General features: G+C 36.9%; 2 protein-coding genes across 2 annotated transcripts; both read right to left on the bottom strand.

The window, feature by feature from the left end:
- Nucleotides 1-715: 715 nt before the first annotated feature.
- Nucleotides 716-2274, bottom strand: LOC130099653 (uncharacterized). Its single transcript, XM_056265439.1, has 2 exons — nucleotides 1995-2274; nucleotides 716-1762 (listed from the first exon to the last, which is right to left on the bottom strand). Exons 1-2 carry the CDS (start codon nucleotides 2020-2022, stop codon nucleotides 750-752), a joined length of 1041 nt encoding a protein of 346 aa, XP_056121414.1. The 5' UTR covers nucleotides 2023-2274; the 3' UTR covers nucleotides 716-749.
- A 9280-nt stretch (nucleotides 2275-11554) lies between these two features.
- Nucleotides 11555-12292, bottom strand: LOC130095649 (uncharacterized). Its single transcript, XM_056262389.1, has 2 exons — nucleotides 11948-12292; nucleotides 11555-11875 (listed from the first exon to the last, which is right to left on the bottom strand). The coding sequence occupies exons 1-2, from the start codon at nucleotides 12290-12292 to the stop codon at nucleotides 11555-11557; spliced, it is 666 nt and encodes a 221-aa protein (XP_056118364.1).
- Nucleotides 12293-12815: the final 523 nt, after the last annotated feature.

Below are 12815 nucleotides of genomic sequence, written 5' to 3'. Positions count from 1 at the left end.
CACTCCAAGTGTTTATACCCAGGAGAAGTTGAAAGCGTACAAATCTCTTGATGCCTATAATTTTGTTCTGTGTGGTCATGTCCAAGACATACAACTTGATTACAAAGTTCAAAACTTCGTTGTGCTTAAGACGGAGGTTCTGCCTAGTCAAAGACAGGGTAAGAAGACGGAGTAAGGAGAAAGGTTGTGGAGTGGTACTGTGAACAGTGCAAAAATTAATGAGTCAGAATGAAGTGTAAATAGAAACAAATTATTTAATACACACTAGTATTTTACATCGAAGCACAATCAAATAAAAAAAAATGTACAGCAATAATTATTACCAATATAATCAATTATAAATACATTAATATAATAATAATAAATATAATATAAAAATGTATACAGAAAATCTGATTATCTGTATTAATTGTTCTTCTATTTTATTTATGTTTTGGGTCTGCCCTTTTTTTTACTTGGCAAGGCTGCTATCACTATATCAGTTTGGTTTTGATAATACTGTTTTCTCTGACATTTTCATTTGGACTATGTCAATATGTTTGTTTTGTTTTTTCAAATTAATTACATTTTTGTTGTTATTGTTAAAATTATTATATATATATATATATATATTATATGTACATATGTATATTATTACTCATAGTCTATTAATGTAATTTACTTAATTGTTCAGTGATCCTTCTCTGTTTTGTTGCGGTCACCACTACCTAAAAAATAATAATTAAAAAAAAAAAGTTAACCACTCCAAGTTATCTTCTTGGGACTATGCATTTACAGAGGTTTGTTAATGCTCCACACACAATCACCATGTCATCTAAGAGGTCAACCTGTGTGAGTGGAATAACAGTTGTCAGAATTTTGAAGTTTTTCCATCTACCAATTACTCTTTCAATGTGTATTCTCACATTAGACAAACGCCTTGATGTGTCAACTTCTTGAGCAGAGAGCTGCTTCCTACCTTTGGTAAAGTGAGGGATCTTAAGGGTGGCACCGCGTGTGGCAAGCTCATCTCTGATGGTAAAACCACGATCTGCTAGAATCTCATCATTATGCTCTAGAAGGTCATAAAATCCAGACTCTGCTGTAATTTGTTTATCGGAAACACGCCCGCCCCAACCTGCCGACAGAAAAGTAATGGCTCCTGCAGGTGACATGCCAACTAAATATTTTACAGTGTTGTGGCTTTTATAAGTTGAGTACGTCTGGGCTCTGGAGGTTAAATTTGTGGGTCTGTTTATAAAAATTTCTGTGCAGTCAATAATGCACCTGCAACGCTTATATTTAGGTTTAAAACATTTTGGCATATTCTTTAATATTGCATACTTGCTTGGCCACTTAATGAGAGGTTTTAAAGTCGCAGACATGACAGGGAGCCAACTTCTCAAAATTTTCGAGACGTCACATTCTGTGACATTAAATCTAAAAGCAATATCCTTGTTGCTGAGTCCTAATCTTAGTTTCATTAGGGTAACTAATAGATGGTCCTCTAGGTTCATAGAGCTACGCACAACCTCTACACTGCCTTTAAGTTTCTGAATCAACCACTCAAAAATGACACTGGTCAGACCTGTGAAAAACAGAACATGCACCGCTTTGCTCTTGATAGAGCTAAAGGAAAACTGTGTTTTTCTGAGTGTTTCCTTTAGTTCCTCCTTCTCTGATTTCAGTTTGTTGATCTCTGAACGCAGGTTGACACACTCTGCAGAAAGTTGGCTGTACTTGAGTTTCAGCTCATCATGGAGAACCTTCGGGACTGTGGCTTCTGAAATACAGAGTAGATTGTTGTTGACTTCTAAAAGATGCACTGTTACTTGTTTTAGCTTAGATTTTCTCTATTATTTAATGTATATTTTCAGACAGCATGTGCTAAACAGAATCATTTTCAACTTTATTCACAACATAGTTATGCTGTATTGAAAAATGTATAAACAGGGTGACCTGATTCATCATAATAGTGACTGCCCTACATTAGTTAAAATGTTAGAAGTTCTTACCGATGAAAGGACCAGCACCAGGCTCCATTCTGCAGTCATCTGAGGACAGGCAAGCGGCTGAGGATTCTGATGCAACCTCATCTGTAACTTCTGTGGACAGGTGGATGTGATCTGTTGGTCTGTGTGTGGTTTCCTCTCTTGTTCTTTTCCTCTTAAATCTGATACTCAGAGAAGAGAGCAAGCAGTCAGGCCAAAATAGTTTAGTTGCTTGGTAGATCACAGAGGCTATCAGTTCCCCAAATGAAGTCAAGTGTAAATCACATAGAATCCCTCAAAGGACTTAACAAGAAAATGCAGACATAACAGAAACGATCTGGTCCAATAAATCCTCTTGCCAAAAACAATGTGACATTAAATTACTGGCCATAAATTCCCTGCTCTTCAATGCATGCAGAGAATGGATGGTGAGTAATGTAGGGCCCTATGAAATCCGTTTTATTTTTTCCCAAATTCCGTTTTATTTTTTCCCAAATTCCGTTTTTTCCGTTTAAATTTTTGGGAATTCATTTTTTTTTACCCTTTACTGTTATTTTAGTCATAAAAAGAGTGTGCTTTTAAAGTTAATGATTAAAATGTATACAAATAAAATAGGAATGACCTTAAATTACAGACATTTACTCAGTAGCCTTTTCAGGACAAATACTGCATGATGCAACATGACACTGCACTCTTCAAGTAACAACAAAATATGGTTATGAGCTTTAAACTGTCCAGTAAAATAAATTATATTAGTTTAAATAAAAGTCACACTCTGTCTCTCTCTCGCCCAGTGTCGCTCGCGGAGTTCGCTTCGCTTTTGTCCAGTCCGGCGCCTCATAGACAGACGCGGTGTGTGTGTGTGTGTGTGTGTGTGCGCGTGTGTGTATGTGAGAGAGACGCGTGAGTGTTAGAGAGACGAAACGGAATATGTGGCGGCCGGAGTTGATTTTGTGGCCGCGAATTAGTCTATGTGTGGGAAACACTGCATAAAAGTCACATGCAAACTGCTCGGCTCGGTACTGAGGGCTTATAGCGTCGAGTTTCTTAACTTTTTCGCCGACGAAAGCAGAGTCGTGGAGAGCCGCTTCGCCATGCTTTCATTGTTTTGATGCCGTCATTGGAGCTGAAATGACGGGAGGGGTTGTGTCGCCCAGATTTGCTTCCCCCGGTCTGCATTTTCACCAGACATACGTTCTTCTCCCACACAAAAACAGAATTTCAATCCAAATATGTAAAATTCCACAAAATTCCGCGTTAACACTAGATTCCGCGTTAATTTGCCAATTCCGTAATTCCGTCCGCGATTCCGTAATCGCGGAAATCATAGGGCCCTAGTAATGATGTGATCCCAGTGAGCAACTAAATGAGGTGAAAGTGACAATATTTACCTCTCAAGTTTTGCATCGCCTTTGTTTGCTTCACACTGGGTTGAGTAGGAAAAAACAGACGGGACAAAGTCAGGACTACTGAAGTCCATGGACACCTCTCCTGTACAAAAAAGTTAGGTCTGTTAGTGTTACAGTTAAATTTAGTCTGAGTTCGCTATAACCGCGTTATTAGCCCAAATACTAAGTACATTTGCTAGATACTAGACCAGCTAGCTAACTGTCAGGTTAACTAACGTTACCTAGCAAGACAACGTAACGCAACTGAACAAAGGTAACGTTAAATTAGCTAGTAATTTAAGCTAGCTAGTCTCAAACTCATACATTGTTCGTTATTCTATTGTTAGATAAGTGTACTTAATACATCAGAGTTTTTGTTGTAAACTAAATCGAGTGATGATGTGGGTGATTTAGCGCAGCTTACCTGATATGAAGTGAGAACTGCAGAGTCGGGCGTTTTTAATTAGGTTGTCGTTCCAGTCGATTCTTCTGAGGGCTTGTAACCAAAGACGTCTGCGGTTGGTGTTAAAAGGAGTGTGAGTTGATGGTATTCGGTAAAACCTCAGACCTTTGTTTACAGATTTTCGATTCTGGCAACCCACTGCACAACACGACATTTTCCCGGGTTTGTTTCAGCGGCCAGCTTCTGCATCCGACATGCGCAGTTGCACCTGGGTGACGTCAGTGTGACGTAGTGTGATAATTCCCCTATAGGCCTAGATAGCTGGACGCGCCAATTTCGAAAGAGGGCGCGCAATCCAGGCAAAGTAAGTTACAAATGGATGGAAAAGACCGCTAACAGATCAGTTATTTTAAAATCTTTAAAATAACCATTTTAACTTGACAGGGCACGTTAAAAACGCAACGATAAATGCTGAACTCCAGTCAGGCCGGTTGCTTCGAAAATTAAATGCGTGCTTATTATGATAATTGCGGCAATATGCAGGCAGCACAACAAGGAAATTGTGAGGTGTTTTTTTATCGAGTTTGTTACGGAGTATTTAGCAGACCCCTTAACCCACCTCCTCAAGCAGAGTATAAACACATAATATAACATTTGTATAAACTTATTTAAATATAAGTTAGCTCATAAACTTTAACAGTCTTAGTTTTAAATTAATACCTAATGCATGTGCTGTTTCCATTTAACTCATTGACCAACTGCTTTGCATGTGTCTCACAATTTGGGAAAAAAAAGAGAGGGAGAGAAACACTGGTCTATGCATCTGATTATGTTGTTTGTTCATTGACTTTTGATTGATGGAATAACTTATTTTTTATTTATTTTTTATCTTTTAGAATACCAGTTGATGGGCTGCTATGCAGTGGAAATGTAAGTTATGCACTTACACATCAGAAAAGAGGGCACAACTTCTTAAACACTACCGCATAACTAGCGCTGCGCTGATACACTATGAGAACTCACTCAAGGCAGACAAAGAAGAAAATTAATAGTTGAATAAAGTCGTTATTTTTGTTTTTTTATTGCGCACAAAAAGTATTCTCGTCGCTTGATAAGCTTAAGATTGAGCCACTGTAGTCACTCGGACTATTTTAACGATTTCTTTAATAACTTTGGGGCCGGCCAGTTTCCATCCCTTAGAAGCCATGGAGGAGTGATCCAGCTCTCAGATTTAATCAAAAATATCTTAATTTGTGTTCCGAAGATGAATGAAAGTCTTACGGAGTTGGAACAACATGAGGGAGAGTAATTACTGACAGAATTTTCATTTTGGGGTGAACTAGCCCTTTAAGATATAGGCATATTGGCATATTCATTTGCACTAATTTCAAGTGGCCACTAGTTCAAATAAGTTAGGGTTAGTAAGCCACATACTGTTTCAAAGTAAAAAAAAAAGGTCTGTATTTATGGGTTGTAAAGGCCTATTTTATGTTATTTTTGCTTGTAAAGGCCTATTTTATGTTATTTTTGCTGTTTTGTTTGCATATGCCTGTTTTTAAAATGTCATGATAGCAGAATGTTGCTAGCCAAGAGGTCAAGAGAACACGGATGTTTTAAAGTATTTTTATTGTGATGTTCTTAATCTGTAAAAACATGTTTTTTACAAAAAATAAACAGTTGAGAATTTCACACTTGTGTTAAGTGCATTCCATGCTAGTTGAACTACCAAAAATACGTTTACTTTACTTGAAGAAAATGTGGAAACCGATTGCACATATTTTTTTAAGTCTCTGTAGCTTAAAATGGCAGATTAAAACCATGTTGAGAATAATAGTATTTAAGATGTTTGCAGAACAAATTATAACACTGTTAGTTAAATGGAATTACTCAAGTGATCTTACTATTAAATCTTAAGTAGTATTAGTAAATATTATTGAGTATGTTAACTAGAACTTTATATTAAACTAACTTGATATTTACTACTTAATTTACTTGGGAAGAGTTTGCTTTCTTTACTTTTAAGGCGAGACACTACAGGTGAATAGGGTAATTTTTTTAACTAGCAGATATCACCATGAAACTTTCCCAGTTGATTACCTACATTAAGATGAGAAAAAAATGTATTACAAGTTTTCTGTAATTTAATGTTTAAATATGCAAATTAGGCATTGTCTAATTAAATATGCACAAATTTGCATATATTTAAAAAAATGAAATCTGAGTATTGGATAAAGCCAGGTTCAAAATTATTTTTTCATTGTGTTCACATATTAGATGGGAAAAAATTACAGAGGGATTTATGGATATCTACTTGTGTTATCCTGTAAATCAGAATATACTGTCAATAGCCTTAAAAAAAATGATTTTTGCCATGTTTTTTGGAATAAAATGTTATATAAATCGGGCTAGGAATAATATATTTACAAATCCCTCTGTAAATGTCTTCATAATATAACTAGGTACAAGAGTGGAAAGTTTGGTGTATATAGGTGCTACCGAAGTGGAGATTTCGGACTTTGAGTATGAGAGAAAGGTCATTTTGAGAAAACGGGCTTTAAAGATTTAGCATCAGCCAATGAGATTGCGCATTTGCGCCCTTTTACTTTCACGATTGGTTGCTGATAAAAAGGAAATGACCATATTTGGATCCGACAACATTGTACAGGAGAGAGAGAGCTTTCTAACTGTGTGTGTGATGACAGGGTGCAGATCGCGATAGCGGAGCAACGGATGATTTACAACGCCAACTTTTGATGAATTTATGAGAAATCTACAGACGCAAACAGACAAAGTGTAGTAAAATAAAGACCTAAATGTGTATTTCAGACTTTTTTTCACCACAAGTCTGAAAGAAGACATGTTTTTGAAGACAAATATCCCGAAATCTCAAAATTGATCAGTGAAAAAAACACGATGTTTTTGCCTGCCGTGTCTCGCCTTAACTGATTATTAACTTAACTTCAGGTTTCCTTTTAAGTTTGCTTTGCAAAAATAAGGCAATCGGTTTCCAAACTTTTTTTTAAGTAAACTGAACTTGTTAGAATTTACAGTGAAGGCTTTGAAGCTGTTGGCATGGAGGCTAAGGAAGCAACAGGCTGAGAATACAATATATGAAATTAGGGATCCCAAAACTGAAAACATCTGTCATAAGCAAGAAGATATTCACAATATTTTTGAAAATTACTATAAAAATCTATACAAGGAACCAAATACAACCAGCTCACAGGAAATACATTTATTTTTAGAATCACTTGACTTACCTTCCATAGGTGAAGTACAAAATAAAGCCCTAATGGCAGAGATTACAAAGGAAGAAATAAGGAAAGCAATCTCTAGATTAAAAGTTAATAAAGCGCCGGGAACAGATGGCTTTCCACCCGAGTGGTATAAGGCTTTTAAGGATCAATTAGTCCCTATACTTTTTGATTGCTTTAACTATACACTTAAAGGAGGTGAGCCACCAAGAACATGGAGTGAGGCAATAATTTCAGTTATTTCTAAAGAGGGTAAAGACAAAAAGCAGTGTAGTGCATTTAGGCCAATTTCGGTTTTAAACATGGATTATAAATGATATGCATCGATATTAGCTAAAAGACTGGAAGATATAATACCAGAATTAGTGGATTCAGACCAGACAGGATTTGTACGTGACAGACAGACACAAGACAATATTAGGCGGGTGCTGCATGTAATTGATCATGTCACTAAAGAAAACATCAGAGCAGTAGTAATTAGTTTAGACGCCGAGAAGGCATTTGACTCAGTTCGCTGGGAGTACCTGTACTTGGCATTGAGAAGATTTGGTTTTAAAGATGATTTTATTAGATGCATTAAAATGTTGAATTCGTCACCAAAGGCTAGAATAAGGATCAACGGGCATCTCACTCAGAGTATTAACCTGGAAAGAGGCTGCCGCCAGGGATGTCCTCTCAGCCCCGCACTTTTCGCTTTATTTATTGAGCCCATAGCACAGGCAGTTAGAGACGAACAGGAGATAAAGGGGATTATGGTTCAAGGTTTCGAACAAAAGATTTGTCTGTACGCAGACGATGTTTTGTTGTTTGTTGCTACACCAGAGGTTAGTATCCCCAGGTTGATGTCCATCTTAAAGCAATTCGGCACTTACTCGGGATATAAATTAAATGTTCAAAAAACACAAATCGTAAATTATAACTATATCCCTCAGAATCACATGTTGAGTAGATTAAAATTTAATTGGAAATTATCAAGTATTAAGTACCTGGGGATTATAATAACAAAGAATATTTCTAAATTGTTTGATAGCAATTATGGTCCTATAAGTAAGAACATTAAATCTGATATAGATAGGTGGTCCCAACTGCCCTTAGAGATGCATAACAGGATAGATACAGTGAAAATGAACATGCTCCCCCGACTTTTATACCTCTTCCAATCCTTACCAGTCGAAGTCTCTTTAAAACAATTTAATGAATGGGATAAGTGGATTTCAAGATTCATATGGGGGGGTAGGAGGCCAAGAATTAAATTTAAAACACTGCAGCTACCGAAAGAGAAAGGGGGAAGATCACTGCCATGTTTATCAGATTATTTCAAAGCAGCCCAGCTAAAACCTTTAGCATGCTGCTGTAATCCAGAGTATACAGCAAAGTGGAAGGATTTGGAGATCTCGCAGCTCACTGTACCATTGCAATCAGTGCTGGGTAGCAAACCATTATATGAACAGTATTCTAAAAGTTTAAATCAATGGACTAAGGTTCCTCTTAGAATCTGGTTTAAAGAATGCAAATCTCCGTTACTTGAAAGACAATCTAGACTATTAAAATGGGTTGCTTTTGACCCCGACTTTAAACCAGCAAGGGCTGATGGGAGGTTTCAGCTCTGGTATAGGCTTGGCATCACCTCTTTTAGTTCAATTTCAAATTCAAAGGGAGAATTATATAGCTTTCAGGAGATCTCTAATAAATATGGTTTGGGAAAACTAGATTTTTTTAGGTACTTACAAACAAGGACTTATTTTAATAAAGAGATACGATACATGGAGAAGCATGACACCAATTTAATTGACTTATTTATTGACATGTATAAAAAAAAAGATAATAGGAAACTTATTTCAAAACTGTACCTAGCCATTCAATCCATAAAGAAACATTCAACAATTAAGGTTAGATTAAAATGGGAAAAAGAATCTGGTCTATATACTTCAGAGGAAGACTGGCTGAATATCTGTTCTATACAAGCGACTTCTACCAGCTCGGGTATGTGGAGAGAATTCTGTTGGCGGAATCTTATTAGATACTTTGCAACCCCCAAGTTAAAATCTATTCAGTCTCGCGAGAAGGGAAGTGGTCTATGTTGGAGGAAATGTGGGGAACAGCTGGCAGACCATTTTCATGTATTCTGGAGCTGCCCAGCTATTCAGTCATACTGGCAGGAGGTAATACAAGTAATACATTTTATTTTCGGTGATGGAATTGACTGCTCATTTTCTACAATTTATCTGGGAAACTTAGCAGCTCATTTGATGATAAAAGACAAGTACCTTTTAAAGATATTATTAGCAGCCAGCAAGAAAGCTGTAACACGAAAGTGGCTACAATTTGAACCCCCAACAAAGGCTGAATGGCTGGACATTATGTCCAGTGTCCAAGATATGGAGAGGATGACTTTCGCTTTAAACCTACAGATGGATAAGTATTTGCAGTATTGGGAAAGATGGATTGTGTTTACGAATTCATGACATGTTTATTGAGCATATATACTGACGTATTGATGTATATACTGACATACATACATTCATTAATTTTGTTTTATGCAAGAATGTATAAGTGACCAAACGATTGTTCTGTATTAAAAAAAAAAAGAAGCTAAAAGCAGTCCGCTGCGAGAGACCAAGCAGTGAATGCAAGTGAACTTCATGAACGAAAGAAATGGCAGACTGATCTCATGAAATGGCGTATGTATGACTTGCAATTCGTATTTCCATTTTTGGCGTGCTATCAACACGCATAATCGCTTTTCAGCGTGTTTATCAACGCCGTTGACTTAACGTACATTACTGTATATATAAATATATGACCTACCCCAACCCCGTCCCTTAACCTACCCGTCACTGGGGTTAATACTATTTATGAGTCTTCCCCTACCATCCTAGGAAAAAAAATATTGCTCCACAGATGTAAATATACATTTTCCTTCGTTTCGCTCGTACATTTAACGGCGTGTACATACACGCGGAATCACTCGGACATTTAACGGCGTAGACATACACGCGGATAGCTCAAAATGCGTATAGATAACACGCCACTTGACTTGAAAGTGGCGTGTATGTTTACGCAAAGTCAAGATGTCATGTTGGAAATGGACAAGTTACAGCCTCGTCAGGTATGCAACTGACTGGAAATTTAGCAGAAAATTAGAAGAGATTGTTAGAAGCAAGCGGGGTAGGTGGCAATTCCATCTACAGTACATTTCTGCATGTCATTGGCAAAGATGCTATTGATATTTACAACAGCTTCCAAATACCAGCAGACAAATTTAAATTGCAAAACGCCATGTCCAGATTGTAAGAGTACTTTGTTCCCAAACAGAACGTTACGTTTGAAAGGTACAAATTCTTCTCTTGCAACCCAAAAGATGGAGAAAGCTTTGATGTGCAGAAGTGGCAGTGTGGCGATTCTTGTTTATTTTGAATCTCAAACTTAAGCCAGTGACCCTACAATAACATAGACGAGAACTCAGCTTTCTATCGATTGACCCACTTTTGGTGAGTGTGGTTTCATCCACTTAATAGTTGTACTTAATAGGATTACATGCAGAATATATCTCTGAAAAACCTGTTATGATTAAATGTACAATACAATGAATTGTGTTTGAGTTCTACTTGAGTTCACAGGAAATGTGTTATTTTGAATTTGATGCTTCATTTGATCGAGCAGCTGCCAAAAGTTTTTGGGATGTGCGCACAATTTCTTTTTTTGCATTTTTAAAAAAACTGAGAACCACTGTTCTAATGTATCCACAGATAAAAAATAGCATAAGAACCACTGCCTTTGAACGAAAACCTTGAAATTGAGGATAATGGTGTTTTATCAAGTTATTTTGAAAAATGATTAAAATACATGCATGTTAAATAACAACAACAATTTAACTACAGTATTACTTACAACCCATTGCACATTTTAAGGACAAGTTGTAGATTTCAAAACAACTTTAATTTGTAGCAGAAAAATGTGTGAAAATTATATCAAAGCTTATACATAGTGTACTTAAGTTACACATTTTAAAGCAAACAGTTTTATAACCATCCTGGTCACACAGGCTCCCCTACATAGTTTTAATAAATCAAAACATTTCCTTGAATTTGAATTTTTCTACAACCCTTAAGGCCATTGCACACTGAAGTCCGAAATTTTTGCATGCGTTTTTCGTATTCGGTGGCTCTGAATTGTCAAAACACCATTCAAACTGATTGCTACGGATGCGAAAAACGCAGAAAATCGAACCCGATCCGATTTTTTTTATGACGGACGAAAGTTTCGGAGGCAGTGTGCAAGCGTGATTGACTTAACGTGAGGTCGAGTTTTTTTTTTTACGTGCGAAAATTTCGGATGCGAATTTCGGACTCAGTGTGCAATGGCCTTTACAATTAAAGATCACCTGATTAATACAGAATAAATGCCCTGAATAATCATTAATAGGATTTCTGATTAATTTCATGAGTCAGTCATGCAGAGAATTAGTTTCATATTCGTTTCCCATTCCTGTTTATACTGATAGAAACACTTTATAACTACTAACCAGCGATCAACCATTTAAGATGAAGAGAAGAAATCATGCTCATTTTGCATCTGTGCACGGAATATAGTTTTGGCCTTGACCACTTTTCCAGGTGTGTTCAGATACTTGTTCAGCAGGGCTTTGTAGTGCTTCTCCGGATGGCCACCCATATTATCCACCTTCCAAGTGTAGTACGCTGTAGTTGGAGGTGTGCTGAGGTTTTCACCCAGCCACCCCCAGAGTCTTTGGCAGGGCAGAAGACCCACAGCAAAGTACACCGGATCATCTTTCATCAGGTTTCTGTAGAAGGACAGATACTTCGTCATAGCTGGAGTTGGCCGAATAGTTGGCTCATTCTGTGGAAATGAGAGTATAAAGCATCGTCAATGAACTCGGAAACATTTGGACATTTATTTTCTTCTTCTTACCATGAAAAAGAATTGGTTGAGAATTAAGTCTGAATAATTTTTATAACTTGAGTATCTGCCATTCATGAATTTCTTGAGGTCAACAGGCAGGACTTTAGCACTCATTTTCTTCAACATTTCCGTCACGTTCAGTATGTAATTGATGTCTTGCATGGTGAAGCTGATGTAACGCTCTGCCTGCAGACTGCCATTCTGCATTTCTTTTAGGAAGTCCACCTGGATTGTCTTAAAGGCAATGTCTGTGCTGTTCTCCCAGAGATATTCATAAACATCTTTCACAGATTTAGTTTCCAAACTGTCACTCGGGCTGCTACAGAACGTGCACCTGTTACACACACAAACCATTACTAAACTGAATTCTTAGACAAGAGGCTTAATCGAAAGGTAATTGTTACTAGATGAGACAGTTCAATACAACTTCTCATGCATTTCTGATTAGCAAAAGGCCTAAGGAAGAGTCATTATTATATTAAGATATCATTTATTATAGAAATAAATAAGAGTGTTTTTTAGATTGGATTGTCTAAATTATGAGTGTAAAAACAAAATTTAGTAATCATGCCATAGTTGCTGTATCATGAAAGTAAAACATCTTACCTAAAACATAAGAAACTAAAACAAAGAAAGGCCACAGTCTTCATGTTTCTTAGGTCTTGATGTGCACTTGTCTTCAGCTCTCTTTAACTCCCTCAAATCTCCAATCCGATCACTACAGTTTATAGAAAGATCCATATATATATACTTGATTACTGGATGATACATACTGTAGTAACACCTAATGTTTTTGTAATTTCTACAGAGATGGATTAGATCAGTGGTTCCCAACCCTGTCCTGGCGCCCCCCCAACACTGCACGTTTTCTTTGTCT

The sequence above is a fragment of the Rhinichthys klamathensis genome, unplaced genomic scaffold (genome assembly GCF_029890125.1).
Source record: "Rhinichthys klamathensis goyatoka isolate OS25496 unplaced genomic scaffold, OSU_Roscu_1.1 h1tg000011l_1, whole genome shotgun sequence".
Classification (NCBI taxonomy): Eukaryota; Metazoa; Chordata; class Actinopteri; order Cypriniformes; family Leuciscidae; genus Rhinichthys; species Rhinichthys klamathensis.
This window is presented reverse-complemented; position numbering and strand designations above follow the sequence as displayed.